The sequence below is a fragment of the Pantherophis guttatus genome, chromosome 4, assembly GCF_059756535.1.
Source record: "Pantherophis guttatus breed Tessera chromosome 4, ASM5975653v1, whole genome shotgun sequence".
In the NCBI taxonomy this organism is placed as follows: domain Eukaryota; kingdom Metazoa; phylum Chordata; class Lepidosauria; order Squamata; family Colubridae; genus Pantherophis; species Pantherophis guttatus.
In genome coordinates this window covers 26,837,909-26,855,221 of record NC_142066.1, presented here as the reverse complement: position 1 = coordinate 26,855,221, position 17,313 = coordinate 26,837,909, and the positions used below count along the sequence as shown (strand labels likewise).

The window sequence follows — 17,313 nt, the reverse complement described above, 5'->3', positions numbered from 1 at the left end:
ACAGCAAATACTGCCACTTCGATGCCTACAGGAATGGAGTTTCATAATTAATTTCATCAAGAGCACACTCATACCCTTGAAATATGTTCTGCTACAGCGAATTACTGTCAACATGAGAGAAACTATTCCTCTTGTGTACATCTGGTGATGAACGCCTTAATATCCGGGAGGCCAATCCCCATGACACTGGCAAGATAAGAGTTGCAGCTCTGGATTCAATGCCATGAGCTTGGTTCTATTCAGGCCATTCCACAGAGGAGCCTACCTCATAAGATGTCAAGTAAAGCAGATCAGTTGTTGCATTAATGGCTAATATCAGCCAATCTGGCCAGAGAGCCAGTCAAACATGATCCAGGAATTATAATCCCATCAAACTGTCACTGTTTATGAACAGCCAAAGTTGAGGATAATATAGGCCGTGAAAGCCCTTTTATATCAAGTTAGTTGTAGCAAATATTGGTGCAAATACATAAAACAATTAACAGTGTTTATCTAAACAATCTGGGTGGAACCAGATCAAGGAATCTTTACAAAAAGCCAAAGAATCAATGACAAGTGGATGTATGCTTATTCATATCAACAGGGTACATAAAGGGATCACTGAATATCAGATAATAGCAAAATATTTCAGGACAAATGGGTCCAGTTATAACTACAAAAAAGTGGAGATTTCCCTTTGATCAACCTATTTGCAAGAGCAGGTAACCACCAACTCAGATGATTCTTTTCAAGACCACAGAACAAAGACAAATTAGGCCCTGGTGGCACCATAGCTGGCTCTATATACTCCCTTTGATGTCAGTGCTATCCAAACAGTAACAAAGATATTCAAGCTATGGATAATTTTAATCACTCCATTCTGCCCTAGCATCCCATTGCTCTTTGCCCTGATAAACATGGTGAGGACCTCCTGTAAATAGCCAACATCATCTCTTAAGGTCCAATTCTTCACTGGAGTCAGATAAGGTTGCAAGTTTACAAGTTCCAGCCTAGAACTTGAACAAGAATTTTTTGAGTTCTGACTCTAAGTTATAACTTAGAAACTGAATGGGAACATTTGCGCCTAGAAGTGAAAACCTTGGCCTTTTGGAGACCAAATATAACTGATTTTTATCATGATTTGGTGTGCTTTTGAATATGTGAAAAAAAAAAAAGATAATTGTGGCACCAGCATCAAGGGATCTAAAACTATTGGGATTCTTTTCGGTGGGCTTGAATAGAATTCTAGCAGCTAATAGATTACATAGATAACAGTTTGGTACTCAGTCCTTCTAGGTAGATGAGGGACATCTTTATCTGACCATTCTCAGGTGTTCTTCTTCCTCAAAGTCACAGACTCATCTCACTCCAGTCCATGTGACTTGGCACTGAATCTTTAAGCTCTAATGCCTGATCACTTTGAATCCCATTAGGCCAGCAGTCCCTAACCTTTCTGGTTCTGCGGACTGCAGCTTTGGGCCACAGACCCATGTGGTCTGCGGCCCACAATTAACATATTGTGCCTCTTCGATAGGACTAGCTTGGCTAGAAGGGACATGAATGAAAGGTCTTTTTTGATTTTAAACCTCTGTATATCTCATTATGACATAATGATGCTAAAACCATACCCTGCCCTATGCCCAGGATCATACCAAATTTTACCAAGCACAAAATCATGCTATCACAAGTAATCTGGCCTTGTGCCATGCAGAACTTTAAAGGGGATAACCAGCATTTTGAATTGCATCTAGAAATATATTAGAAGCTTCACTGCAATGGTATTACACAGAAATTTTAGAGCACCAAAATTGTATGTGATGCTAAATCTATACCAGTTGAAGGTATAGTTCATTGTTCAAGAGCAGATCCTTGTAGAGAATGCTTTAAACATTCAACTGAAAAGTGACAAAGGAATGAGTGACAGTGGAGCAGATATCTTACATAATAATACAATAGATTATTCATATGCATTTTTTTATTTTGATGTAAAAATTCCGCTAGTCTGTAGTATACATCAGTGTAGCAATATTATTATCATTATATAATCAGGCCACACATTGAAATTACTTGAACAAAAGTGTCTGCTCTAGAGAGGGTTTTTTTCAAAATAGGAACAATATGCAGCCCTGATCTGGCAAGCTCTCTTTGTAAGTCCAGCTTCTGACAGTGGCATCCTTGGCCTGGCTGAAGCATTCTGGGTATCAGCAGCTGTAGGACTTTCTAATGGTTCTAGCAGCTCATCTCCTTTGATCTCACAAATATTGTGTAAGATGCAGCATGTAGATATGACCACAGGAATGAGCTTCTCTCTCACGTCCAGTCTCATTTGCAAACATCTCCAGCGAGCTCTCAAGACCCCAAAAGCTCTCTCCACACACATTCGGGATTTGGCAAGCCTATCGTTGAATTTTTCTTGGGCCTCAGTTTTTGGTGCTGGATATGGTTTCATTAGCCAGGGGCGAAGTGGGTAGGCATAATCTCCAATGACAACAGGAGTCATTGAAATCCCTTCTAGTACTGCTGGAGTTTGTGGGCCAAATGTGCCTTCATCCATGCTGTTGAAAAAAGGAGAGTTATGCAAGATGCGGGAATCATGGGATCTCTCTGGAAACCCAACATAAATATCAGTGAAACGAGATTTACTATCTACTAGAGCCTGCAACACCATTGAATAGAAGCCTTTGCAATTAATGTAGGAGTCAGCAGAGAAGGGAGGGCAGAGGATGGAGATATGGATTGCATCAATTGCACCAAGGCAGTTGGGAAAGCCCATATCCTTGAAGCCTTCCATAATACCTTGTGGATTGCCCAAAAAAATTGTTTGGGCCAGGAGTCTACTATTTATTTCCTCACAGACTTCTTCAAAGATTGAGCACGCTGATGAAATTCCCACTCCAAAGAGCTCCGAGACAGTCTTGTAACTGTCGTGATGCGCAAGTTTCCAAATGGTCATGGCCACCCTTTTCTCCACAGGAATGTGTGACCTCATGCCAGTATCTCGACGCTGTAAGGCAGGACGCAACTCCTCAGCAATATACATCAGTGTGGAGCGTGACATTCTGAATAAAGAAATCCAACACTTGTCATCCTGTTCCGAAGAAATCATTCGCTCCCACCATTCACTACATCTGGGGAGCATCCAGTGTGATCGCTCAGACAGGGCCATCAGCTCGTGCTCATAATGCAGTGCCGGTGAAGAAGAGTACACCATAGTGACCACAGAGACTATAGCATTGCGATGAAGCCGTAACAAGGCTCTCTTACGACGGACACTAGCTGAGAGAATACGCCTCAGCACTGTAGCCGACCGTCGAAATCGCCTCCGCTGAAGAATCCTTGCTATGGCAAATATCACAGTACGCCTGTTCAACATCCATTGTTGCACTAGCAATTGAGAGGTTTGAATACAAGTAGCAAGAAGAGCCAAGCACTCTTGCTCCATTTATCCAGTTTTAACAGTAACAGCAGGTCCAGGAGGAGATGATGCTGTGACAGAAAACCTTTCCCCCCTGGTCAAGGTAGAGATGACATCATCAATCAGGAATCACTCATAAGCAGTCCAATGCACTTCATTTGGATAGGCACTGTTGAATTTAAGGGTAACACATTGTAACTAATTGGCTCTAGTTCACTAAGAGTCATATTTATAATCCAATTTTGAAGGTCTTTTTTTAAAAAAATACAAAGTAGAAAAGTTCAACCATTCACCAAGTTTCACCAAGTTCAGTTCTCACACATTCTCCATTTAAAAATATTTTAAACTTTCAGAGTCACATATGGCTTTTCCATAAATATTTCACTTTTTTTTTTACAAATATTATTTCAGCTGGCCAATTCTCAGTCGAACGTATTATATTTTCCACACTAAACCATGACTGAGCTAGCATGGCTGAATCCATGACATCTAACAAACAACTGCAGTAATATAGCCGAACTACAAATTCTAGGCCTGCCAAACCCAATAAGGGAAAGACATTCTATATAGGTGCAGACACTCTCTATATATTATGGCTACGTAATGGCACTTGATCCCATTTGAACCGAGCAATATAAAATATATTCTAGAATGGAAGGATAGAAAACATGGGGACAGATCAGTTTAAATCAGGAACACTACAGGTAGTCCTTGACTTACAACCACAATTGGGACCAGAATTAAGTGCTTTGCTTAACAGCAGAAATTTTAGTCCCAATTGTGGTTATAAGTCAAATTAAGTACACTTAACTATCTGCTAAGTGAGTTGTGCCTGATTTTATTACCTTTTTGCCAAAGTTGTTAAGCAAATCACATTGTTACGTGAATCAGGTGGTTGTAAATGAATCTGGCTTTCCACATTGACTTTGCTTGCTGGAAGATGGCTGGGAAGGTTGCAAATGGTGATCACATGACCCCCCCCCCCCAACTCCATAACTGTTATAAACACACTTAAGCACCTGAATTTTGAACATGGGACTGTAGAGAAGCTGTAATGGTCATAAGTGCAAGGACTGGTTGTAATTCACTTTTTTCAGTAACTTTGTAACTGAACTGTCGCTAACAAATGGTGTAAATTGATGACCACCTGTAAGGAATTTATAATTCTAAGCCTACAAGCAATACGATCTTCAAATATCTCCTAAAGCATAACTATTCTCAGCCCATCTGGCAGGATGGAAAAGGGATGCCCCACTACCGCTGTATGTAGTGGCAGGATCCTCCTGGTTTAACAACTGATTTTCTGGCACGTGTGCATGCGCAGTTTCAAGAAATCTTCACTTCCTGGTTTCTTAGTAACACAGCTGATTCGTGTGGCAATCTGCTCTACCGCACGAATCAGCTGAAAAGATAAAGATTGGAAAATAGCGCGGGCGAGTGGGCCCATCTGAATGTCGGGGCGAACCGGTTCGTTCCCAGCTGATTGTTGGAGCTATTGGTTCCCCCGAACTGGTCCGAACTGGTAGAATCCCACCCCTGGCTATTTGGCAACCCTTATGAAAATGCAGCAAATGGGAAAAATGCAGCTTTGAAACCAGAAAAGGCTGTAGTCTTGATTTAAATGTTAAGGGCATACTAGGCATTGTTCAATACATTATTTTAATTGTATTTCCTTGGGACAGCTCATTTTCTAATCAATCTGAGTCCCTCTCAATACAAAGTCCCTCTTTTTAGCTTTTCAAATGCCTAATTTAGTTGTGTGACTTATTAGCATATTCCTACCTTTGCTACATATAAATGCGCATCATGGATGCTATAACATCCAGGTTGCATGAATTGAACAGCACATACCTTTTTGTATAGTCCTTTCAGGCATACAAACAGCTTTATCATTATAGGAATCTTTACTCTTGTGATCTAAATAGTAAAGATACCGAGGCCAAGAACCAGTGGCTTGCAAATTTTTTTAATAAATCAATGATACAGATAGTCCTTGACTTACAACAGCTTGTTTAGTAACTGTTTGAAGTAACAATGGCGTTGAAAAAGTGATATGACCATTTTTCACACTTATAATCATTGAGCATCCCCATGGTCACATGATCAAAATTCAGACGCTTCGCAACTGGTTCATATTTATGACAATTGGAGTGTCCCAGAGTGATCACCTTTTGTGACCTTCTGACAAGCAAAGTCAATGGAGAAGCCAGATTCACTTAACAACCGTGTTACTAACTTAACTGCAGTGATTCACTTAATAGTGGCGAGAAAGGTCGTAACATGGGGCAAAACTCACTTAACAAATGTCTCACTTAGAAATTTGGGGCTCAATTGTGGTCGTAAGGTGAGGACTACCTGCAGGCAAAATCAAATCAAGAACCTGGTTTATAGTTTATCTCTTAAGAAGTCCCCTACATTAATTGTCTTGTTATATAACTTTGTTAAAAAAATAACTAGAGAAACTATTAAATCAGGCTATTAGCTACCCTGTTTCTCCCAAAATAAGACATCCCCTGATAATAAGCCCAATCAGGCTTTTGAGTGCATGGCAATAAGGCCAAGCGCTTATTTCAGGGTTCAAAGAAAATATAAGACAGGTCTTATTTTTGGGGAATCGTGTTATTTGCTGAGAAAATTAATAGCATGCAGCTTGAAGGTTTTATCAACTACCACTTATTTAGAGGGTATTTTTATTAAAGATTTTTTTAAGATAAAAAACTAACACTCTACAAACTAATATAAAGTAAAAGAAGAAGAAAGGAAATCAAGGAGAAAGTTAAAAGGGCGAGGGGAAAAAATAAAAGATAAAAAAGAAACAAGTACCTTCCGAAGTTGTAATTAGAAATTTACCTCTCATTCCAGAGTTGCTACATGACTCTTTTTGTAACCTATTTTGTCTAATCACCAAGGTCATAGATTTTAAGTTCATTTTTCTATTTCACGCCAAAAGCCTAAAAAGGCTTTTCAGTCAACAATAAACACAGATATTGTCTTTTTTCTCATCAAAGAAGTCAATTTAGCCATCTCAGACATTCTATCATCTTCCCCAACCATTCCTCCATCGTGGGTAATATCAACTATGCCACTTCGTTGCAGGTTACATGGGCTTTTCCAACATTACCCTATAATTGGTGCAGAGGCTTGAAACCTAGGTTTTTCCCCCTATAACCTGTTACTGCTCAAAAATAAAAGACATTATTAGGGCCTCTCCCACCCGGCTCTCGTCATGTGCAACCCATAACAGCTCAGTAATTTAATGGGCTGCCAAAGCCCAAATCCTACCACAGCAGGCTGTTGTTCTTCACTGTCATTGTCCTGGCCTGCTGCTTTCGTTTTGTGTGGCTCACTGTGCTGGCATGTGATGACCATACAGGATTACGGAGGGAACATTGCAATGATGCTGTCATTTGTCTATGCTGGTTAGCACCAGGGAGGTAAACAGAAACAACTGCACTGAGATGTAAAAGAGTAAACAGATTGGAGATTGTAGTCATGGCGATACAATATTTTTGATGCAACATACTTTGTTTTTATCAATCATTTTTTTATTATTACATTATAACTGGATTAATAATTTTAAAGATTCAGTACCTGTTGCATTTTTGCATGTTTATGAATTTAGCCTTCTCTTTAGGATATTTTATGTAATGTGGCTGCATTCATTTGAGTTTGAGACCCCTATTCTGTTGCTTTCTAATTAGAAAAAAGAAAAGAAAGAACATTTTTATTGGGTTTACAGAAATGCTGTTACATAGATTGGAATTGCGGATTGTGTTTTTACAGGTAGTTCTCAACTTAAAACCATTTATTTAATACCTATTCAAAGTTACCATGGCACTGAAAAAAGTGACTTACATTCATTTTTCACACAATCATTGCAGCATCCCCATGGACGCATGATCAAAATTTGGATGCTTGGCAACTAGTTCATATTTATGATAGTTGTAGTGACCCAAGGTCATGTGATCACATTTTGACTTATTGACAAGCAAAATCAGATTGATTGTCAACTGTGTTATTCCAGTGATTCGTCTAACAATTGTGTTAAGAAAAGTCGTAAAATGGGTGCAAAACTCTCTTAACTGTCTTGCTTAGCAACAGAAATTTTGGGCTCAATTGTGGTCTTAAGTCAAGGACTACCTAGTATTCTTTAGCATTTTTTTAAACGTATTTTTTCCTACATTTTAAACTGTCATGCCATATTTTTTTGTAACCCAGGATATGGATCACAACAGTTGTATAAGCTTTGGGGAGCATTATTTATTTTTATCCCACCTTTCTTGCCAAGTTTGATTACAACAAGATGTTATATAAAGTTGAAGCATGTAAGAAAATTATAAAATGTTTTGATAATAAAGAAATGAAGTCACCTGTGTTTGTTTAAATGATCTCTAGAGGCAGTAGTATATAAACGTTTTAATACCAAAACTAAATGATGTATTAAGTGGAAAAGATACAGTTCATAAATATATTTGCTCATATTTATGAAATACAGTTAAATTATTTTCCCCATATTAATAGAGCAACAATCTGAGCTACATTGCTGTATCTTGATGAAGTATACTCTCCCGCCACCACTTCTGGACTCTATTTCAGCCTGAAAATTTGAAGATTGTTCCCCTTCCCATCAATTCTTTTAGTCCAAATAAAATGTTACTAGTCTTTTAAAGATTATTTAAGGCCAAGTATTTTCTTATATCTGCTAATCTTGTGTAATTTGCTCGACCATTCAGAAAGGCTATTAAAAACTGAAGCCAGGTCTTTATCTGGAACAAAGAGTGTGAGCTTGAATAATTAAACTAATACATGTGTAGGTGTGTGTGTCTATGTGCAACTCTGTGCCTGGAATGGTGTAAAGAATAGCTGGTGTGAGGAAAACTGCGTCATAATAATCAGGGACATTAATTCTGAGATGGGAAGCTAGAATTGGTAGTGAGATATGGCTTACATTCAACAAAAAATGCAGACATTCCGCTGATTATGAACAAGGGAAATGGTGTGAGAGAAAAGGGAAGAAAGTCATTATTTTGCCCCCACTCCCAAACTCTACTTATATCAGACTTCTGTTCATTAGAACGTTTTATTTACGTGTGGGTGTGCAGTGATGGGAGGAAGGAACAAAAAAGAGCATCAATAAAGGTTAATATTTGTAGCTCAGGGTTGAGATGAGGGGTCCTTGGTCCTTCTCTGAGTTTGCTTATTTTCTTGCAGACGTTTTCTTACCCTCACTAGGCAACATTACCTAGTGAGGGTAATGAAACATCTGCAAGAAAACAAGCAAGCTCAGAGAAGGACCAAGGACCTTTCAAAAAAGAGCATGTCTAAAAATTAGGGGAAAATGAAATAAAAGTTTTTTTTCATGACTCATGAAACTACATGGGATGCAACCATAGTATGGATGCAGAAAACGCTTGGGTTACAAGTTTGTATTGTTATTTGGTTCTTATATGCAAAGCTGGCTACACGTGTGATCAATTTTTTCTTCTTATTATGCATAAGTTTTCCTCATTGGGCTCAGCGAAGGTCATGGACTCTTGTTATTTTCCGAATAAGCCTCCGAGGAAGACCTGCTGAGAAATAAATGCCCGACCTAAAGCTCTCCAGTAAATTCATGGGGAAACAGCCTTCCCAGCCCTCTCGCCTAACCGTATGGCGAGATTTAGGCACGAGCAGTGAAGTCCTGCCGTTGGAGCCCGTTTTGTCTCAAAGCCTGTCCCGATACCACCCCGCTCCAATAACTCTGCCGCCCAAAGCACGCAAACCTTTGAGCGGAATCCACTCAACGACGGGCTGTCTCGGTCTACGACAGCTAAACTGAAATCCTAAAGAACTTGTAGTTGTCAGTGCTTAGCAACCGACAACTGAACGAAAGTCCTACTGTCGAGAAAAAAAACGCTGTCGGGAGAAGAGGAAAAAGCACGAAGGGCATCAAAGCAACGGCCTCGTCTTACCTCCCGTCCCTTTTTCCTTCAAAGCCGCAGCTTGTCGGAGGATGCTACTGTCTCTTTAAGAGGAAGCAACGCCGCCGATTCCTCTTCTTTTGGCGTGGCGACCCTATTCGATACTTTCGACCACGGGCGAAGATGACACCTTCCCGCGCGCCGCCGTAGTCGTCATCGTCCGAGTGAAGGTCGCTTTGAAGTGACGCAGACGCGCGCATGTTAAGTAGTACGCACGCGCGTCCCGCGCTTACGATTTTCTCCTTGGAAACACTGCCCCCTTTCCCAGATACGTGGATGCTCACGCCCCACTCCGGAACAGGTTGACGGGAGATCGTATCTTCCAAGAATCGGAGCTCTTCTCTCCCCCCCCGCCCCCGCCCCCCAGTGGAGCACTCTATCTTCCGAGAGCCATTTTGACTGAGGGTTACCGCGCGCATTTGAGGGAGTTCAGGCTGAACATGGGGGAAAAATAGTTTGAGGTAACCGTTAGAAGTCGTTCAATTTTGCCTGTCCACCCTCCCGTGTTATTTTTCTTGAATAAGCAGCCCTTTCCTCTTAGGTTGGGAAACCAAGGAGTTACTTTTTATTCAGTGACTTCTCCTGGTTACTTGGGAGAGCCAAGATTTTATTATTTTTAAGCTGAGAATTTTTATAAGCAGAGTAACACTTAAAAAAAAAACAAGGCTCGTTTATATTAAAGATGTTCCAGATCAGGTAGCTAATTAGGTTAAATTGCATTACTTCATACAATAGGGTCAAATAAATGAAAGCCAGCAGCAAAGGATTCCTTTCATATATCACTGAGATGCAATCTTATATCTTCCCCCCTTAGAACTACTGTAGATTCTTTGGTGCTCAGTAAGCACTATAGCTTGCTAAACATGTTAGAAAACTAAAGGGAAAGGGCTGGAAATTTCATGAGTTAAGTAGCATTTGCATTGTAGCAATTTGAAGGGCAGCAAAGCCAAATTAAGAAATTACACTCACGTTATTTCTTAGCTGACTATGTCTCATCTAATAAAACTTCCAAGATACTCTATGAGGTTGAAAGAACTCATGGAAAATTTTCATCTATTTCGAAATATCCCGTTTGTGTCCCTTTTAGCACAGCCAGCTATTCTTACTGCCATTTCCTTATCCTGGTGGCAGCACACGAATGTTCTGTGTTAAGAAGTAAGACACTGCTATGGCAAGTGAAATGAATTTAAATAAATTCTTTTTTTTTTTTTTTGCCTTTATTTTCAGGGGAATCCAGAGAAATTAAATTCCATGTGAAGAAATTAAAAACCAGAGCGTTGAATCAGAGATAGAGAGAGATGGTGGGGAATGGGTGAGGCATGAGCCTCACCCAAGACAATTTAGGCTAATACAGCAAGGGAAGGGAGGTAGGCAGGTGGCATTGCTTCCCCTTTCAAGATGCCTGGACTCTCCAATCTTCAAGAGGGTTGGGTGGGTTGCCTTGCCTCTCCCCATACACCCCCCATATCTTAGCGGTGCTTCCCCTGGATATTCATGGAATTAACCCTTTCCATCCAAGGTTTCCGAGTAGACCATCACTCTGCTAGGAGCTAGAAGAAAATATAAAAATGGAAAGTATTGTGAAAAATGTATCTTTAAAGAGAGATGCTACATGGGTAGTGCACAAATTTCCAGCTCTATGCTTTTGCAAGATATACTCCTCTTCCAAAACAAATGGGTGCTTAAAAGATGCCCTCTACATATCTGCTTCAATCTATACAATTTTCCCATAAAAATAGAATCTTGGGTACAAAATTAGAACAGCATTACTCTGCTGTTGCTCCCACCTGATTGTGAGATTGCTCCCACCTGTTTTGCTCGTTTCTTTTTGTGCTTGTACAAATGTATCTACCATTGGGCAGAAACATTTTGGACTCCCAGGATCCCCAGCCAGCACAGCTATGGTCATCAGCATATAAAAGGGCATTCAATAGGGGAGCAGCACATCCTTTTCCTATGATTCCTCCACCGTTCTCCAATTTACTTTCCACTTGCAAACCTTTACTTCATGTAATTGTACTCTCTTGCAAACATCGAACCATTAGAGGGACTAGTCCTTAAATACAATCCTTAATTTCAACCAACTTTAGTAGTATGAAAATACAGCACAGATCCCATATAATCCCCATTCAAGCTTAAAATAGCTACTTATGCAATTAGAGTAGTCATTACTAGTTTAGCTGCACCACCATTTCAGAATGTATATTCATCTAAGAATTCTAAAAGAAAGTTCTTCCACTGCTTACCTTGACTATGTAGCTCCCATATATGGCTCCACTCTGTATCGGGAGAAGAAAAAAGATTAGAAGTCAAGCATTACTGTATTTTATTCCTAAAGAATACCTACTATAAGTCCCTCTGATTGTCTTTATTGTCCAACAGGAAGTTTCTAAATTTTAATTCAATTGAAAAAAGCTGGTCCAGATGTGCAGCAACCATATATAAATCAAACTAATAATAAAAATAAATAAACCACATGTCCAGCTCCCTGCATTATTTAACAAAACTGAGAACCCTGACTCAATTTCTATGCACCTAAAATGTGTCTTATGATTGAAAGTTGCTCAATATATTCTGCTACCAATAGATTAATAGCCTCAAAACATGCAGACATCCCTTTCCTTGTGCAGTACTGTATTCTTAAGGCTATCTTACCTTCAAAGTGATAATTTCTTGCAGCCTGCCAGTCATTGGCTTCCATGTTTTCCCAACAAGCTTCAGCATCTGCATTTTCTGTCTCCTTGACTGGTGCCGTTCCACCACCCCCTCCATGCCCGGCTCCTGGCTCATTGATAAAGGAGAGGCCCCACTCATTTTGGAAGATGGCTCCGAGGTGCTGCCGCCGACTGCTATCGGTTGGTGGGGGACTGCAGGGGGGTGGCGCCAAGACACAGTTGGGGAGGCTATTAGTGGTGCGGACAGCCGAGGCTGGAACATGGCAGGCTTTGCCTGGTTGATCCAAGTTCTCTTTCAGCTTGCTGGCATAAGAGATCTTGGGAATGATCCTGGCACTGCTGCTATCAACTGGGAAAGCAGGAAGGGGCCGAAAGAGTGACCATGTTTCCTTTTCGGATTCCTCAGTGGTTACACTGGAGGCATTAAATGTAACAGCAGGCTTCTCACTGGCTTTGATAGTACTGACTCGTTCCAATTCAGGGGAAGACAATGGGGAGGGTGAGTCAGAATAGCCACGGCGTCGATGCTGCCATCTCCCATTGGAAAGACCCTCTGGAGCACAGTGGTGGCCATTAGTGCTAGGTCCCCATTCCTTGCGGTCTGAGGGATTGCCTCGATAAGTTTTGCGGTAGGCAGGACGGAAGGGCCGGCCATGATGGAAATTAGGAGGATAACGGCGGGTATGCTGGGGAGGGTCTCGCTCAGACAGCTGGAGATTGCGGATGTTAAGGCTGTTGGAAGGACTCAGGGGAACACTGGGCTCATCAACTATCTCAGAACTTGCAGTATATCCATTTGACTCCCATGATCCTGAGGAAGGAAAGCAAATTTGAGATCTATTATCACTAACTGCAGAATACAAATATGTTTCCCCCCTTTAAACTATTTCACTGAAGGTCTTTTGAGGTGGGGAAAAAACCATTTCTTCTCCCCCCCCCCCCCAGCTGCCTTCCCTATAGATTGCTGCATTAGCATTAGAAGGTTCAATAATAGAAGGTGCTAAGTCATTTCAGGCTAGCATCCATGTATTTGTACAGGGCATTTTGTTCCTAGATTATTCAGTTTTATGAATAAACCAGATGCTGAAATTTAGCTTCCTATTGCCATTATGGTTATTTCTCAAGGTGGAATGGGAGAATGCCCAATAGCTACAGCTCTCATTCATTAAAAAGCTGCCCTTGAAGCTGCTAAATCTCTCAAGCAATATTAGTTTTCAAGAAAAATAATGGTGTTGCCACTGCAAAATAAAGAGAATATAATAATGAAATATCTGTGCTATGATATGGGTTCAACAAATGTTAAAATCTAAAACAGATTTTACTGAACACTTATTTTCCTTGTTTAACTTTCTGTGATAAGAAGCTTCTAACCTAGACAACTTTTTTGGATTAAATAGGCCAGTGAGCTATCTTCACATTCTTGTCAGAAAAGCATCCTACCTCTAAGCCTAAAGAAGGACTCAGAATACAATTCTTGAGGTTTGATAAAACCATCAACAGGGTGGTGGGGAAGAAACTGTTTTTTTCTTCCTTCACACATGGCACAGAAGCAAGACAGAAAAATGGGAGAAATGGAGTGATTCCTCTATCAGTTCATTCACTTAATGCTTTTCCTAATCAGTAATGGCAACTGATCAAGTTGATGAACACAAGACTTTCATGTCAAAGTGCATCACATAAACTCAAACCTTTCAATCCCCTTCAAGAGATAAAAATGTCTTCACAACACAATTGTGAAACCGTCTCCAGCAAACTGAGAAACCACAAAATAAAACCAAGTGTCCAAAGGATTCTAAACTTTTTATTCTAAACAAACTGCTTCCCCCCCCCCATGTTGGAAGAGAAGGTTGATTTAAATGTTTTATATGCCAAATCAGTACATAAGCTAAAGTAGCAGACAACTGCACCTTTTTCAATGGACAAGAAAGGATGCATCTAATACACACTGGATTTTTTTTGAAATATTTTCATGGCCACTGCAGTAAAGCCATCTCCAGTCAAAAGATACACAGAGGTATAAAAAAAATAAAAGGGGGAACACCCCGTTCATTACAAAAGAATAGAGTGTGATTAGAATCAGGTTTTAAGGCAATTAAGTGTCTTCAAACAGAAGATACTTAACATATTAAAAAATTGTGGGAAAAATTTATAATTATTCAGTAATGAGAGAAGCCCATGGTTCTGTGAAAATTTAGGGCAATTGGTGATTTAGGATAAGACTAATATTGAGTCTATCAAGAGAAGAAAAGCAAGGTAGCTGGCTTGGAGGGATTCCACTGAAAGTTTATTGTTAAGGCAACAACAACAACTGAAATATGAATACACTCTTATGCTGGATAAAGCATTGATCAGAGTAATTCCTAGGGTTTACGGGTTAAGAGATTCATGCAAAAATTTGGTGATGGGTAGTGAAGCTAAAAAGCTCCTTTGGGAGCATAACTGAGAAACCTTTCAACAGTTTTAATGTTGAAACCAAATGGCAAAGACCTGAATGCCTAGGCACATGGATTTTTGCAAGCCTTGTAATAGATTCAAACAATTTAGAACATAAAATATTGGCCAGTGGCTTAGTTACCTGTTCGGATACGGTTGTTGAGATTATGGCATTTCTCCTTCTTTCCCCCCAGGAGACGCAATTCTTCCTCCGGGTTGCGATTCTCATCCATGCCCAGTTCTTCTTTCTGCATGGCCTCTACCTGGGCTTGAATGTAGGTCAAGGAGGTGAAAGATATTGACCACCCAGGGGCCTGACTGAAGTCCAGCTCCAACTCTTCGCTTTTTAAAGAAAATATAAGCTTCCTGGTGTTGACTCCTTTTCTACACTATTAAAACGTTCTCAAAACTAACAAGATTGGGAACTGCGCCACTTGTTGGGAACTACAGAAAGCCACTCAAACTGTAGAAGCTTCTCCAGTGAAATCCCCAGATTTCCTGCCCTGCTCCTCCAAATTTGCGGTGCTTCCGGAGAGAGTGAAATGGGTTATCTAGTACCGGTACCCACGCTCGTTATTCTTCACCGTGCCTTTTGCTTCAACACCCTAAACTTTCTCTCCACCACCCCCACCCCCCCCCGCTTCCCCTCCAGTAAACGACCTCCTACAAACTCTTGTGCAAAGCTTACAAAACACACATGCGCAGCAGATTCCCTAGTCTCGGGCTCAGCGGCCTCAAAAAAACGAACAAGCAAGCAAACAAAAAACCCTCAATTTCTCCCCTTCCTGCGTTTACTCCGCACCAAGGCCGCGATCCCCCTTCCCGGAATCCACCTCTCCGCAACCGTAACAAAAGCAGCGGCTGCACCGGCGGGCCGCCTGAAAAACGCCTCTTCCCTCTCCGAGGATTTTCCTCGCGAGCCCCACACCCAATGCGACTTCCACCCTTCCTTTGCCCGGAGCTCTGCTGCCCTCTAGAGCGGCTCCCAAAAGCCCGATCCAAGCCGCCTCCCCGCTTTTTCGGAGGGCTGGCGGATTTCCGTTACGGTCCGCCCGCTCCAATTCGTCCGCGGGAGGCCCAGCTAAACTCCCCGTCCAAAAGAAAGAAAAGAAAAAAGAAGAAGAAGGAGAAGGAGAAGAAGGAGAAGAGGGAGAGAGAGGGAGAGCGAGCCCTACCTCCGGCTCCCCCCGAAAAAAAGGCTGCCAGGAACCTCGACCCGAAACCCGAAAAGGCTCCCCTCGAGGAAAGCCCCACCGCCAAGCTTTGCTCCAAGGCTCCCGCTGCCCCGCCCCGACCTTCAGAACCGGGCCCCGCTGCGCTCCAAGCTCTCTGCTCCCGCCCGCCGCTTTCCTCAGGCCCAGGCAATTCCCCCCAAGCCCGCCCGGCACATTCAGCCAGCCAGCCAGCCAGCCCCCGCCACGTGACCGGTTTCCCCCTTTGGCCTCCTCGGATCATGTGACCTCCCAGCGCAGGGCGGCTTCCGGGGTGGGGGCTCTCCAAGCACGTGGGCCGGCCTCGTCCCGTGATTCTCCTGGTGTCACGTGGCCGCGGGAGGGCGAGGCTCTCTGGGTCTTGCTGGTGAGCTTTCTTTCGACGCTTCCCAGAGGAAGGTGGCGCGCCTAAAACCACATTCGCACGACATTTAGAATAATTAGATTCCTGCCCAGCTTTTTGTTACAGGAACTTTGTCCATAGTTGCTCCCTCCCTCTGCGAAGTGGAATGGGCTGGCCCAAAGTCTCCGTGTAAGCTTCCCTGGCCGGGGCGGGATTAGAATTTGGGTCTGCCCACTATTAACATGGAACACCTGAGTTCCTACGCCACCTGCCTCCGAATAGTTTCCACCGGTAGGTGATCAACCGCACCAGGTGGATCAGATCCAACAATCAACTTCTCTGGAGGACTGGAACTGTAATTATTGTTAGGCTGCAATAACGGAATCCTGCAAGTCTGACTGCTTTTTCTCTTCTCTGCCTTACCCTCCAGGGAGTCAGGGAGAGTCTGACTTGGGTCTGTTCTTAACACTATGGATGTCTATTCTCAGAATTTAAGAATGCTGCTATCCTTTTTTTTTTTTTTGCTTGCATAACAGTTTCTGAATATTTGATCCAAGGCCACCTCTTTGACACTCTACACCTTGATTTCAGTGGGTTGGCTCTTTCACTTACCCACAGGTGTGTTTATTTAGGAAAGACATTCCAAGGATTTACGTTTGAGTAATTAGAACAGGTTATTTGGTTGATTAAGTTCAGCTCCTTAATCTTCAACTCTTGAATGCATGGACCGATTCTTGCCATCCTGATTTATCTAAATCAAAAACCAACTATAATCCCTTTGATCCCTCCTATCAGTTGTTTTTTCCTCTCTTTCTCACATCCTTGCAAAACATATTTTTTGTAGCCCAGTGGGTTTGCAAATTATTATAAATTTATGAAAGATTGTATGCAGCAGTGTTTAGCAGTCAACCTGCAAAGTTTCAGATTAATTACAACACTAAGGACCAACCAAACTTCTTTGGGAAGAAATGATCTTTCCAACCTACTTCATTCATTTTAGTCCCTTAGTACATATTTGTCTATTTTTATCACCGCTTGTTAGGAAAAACTTGTAATTGCCGCTACTTAAATTTGGAGTAGCAATTAAATGAGATAGATATATAAGCAGGGAAAAAGAACTTATCTTTGTGCAACAACAAAATCTGGTGGAATAAAATTATCAGTTCCAGTAAAAGAGAACATTTGTAGATCAGTGTTGAAATGAGGAACCCTTGCTGATCTCTTCAGTTTGGTGGTTGATGTTACCTAACAGATTTAACAGAGTAACAGAATTGGAAGGAACCTTGTAGGTCATCTA

At 41.5% G+C, this 17,313-nt stretch overlaps 1 protein-coding gene across 1 annotated transcript; it reads right to left on the bottom strand.

Moving 5' to 3' along the window:
- Nucleotides 1–10,552: 10,552 nt before the first annotated feature.
- LOC117666767 (uncharacterized) lies at nt 10,553–16,185 on the bottom strand. Its single transcript, XM_034419693.3, has 4 exons — nt 14,605–16,185; nt 12,010–12,840; nt 11,601–11,633; nt 10,553–10,904 (listed from the first exon to the last, which is right to left on the bottom strand). Exons 1-4 carry the CDS (start codon nt 14,714–14,716, stop codon nt 10,855–10,857), a joined length of 1,026 nt encoding a protein of 341 aa, XP_034275584.1. The 5' UTR covers nt 14,717–16,185; the 3' UTR covers nt 10,553–10,854.
- Nucleotides 16,186–17,313: the final 1,128 nt, after the last annotated feature.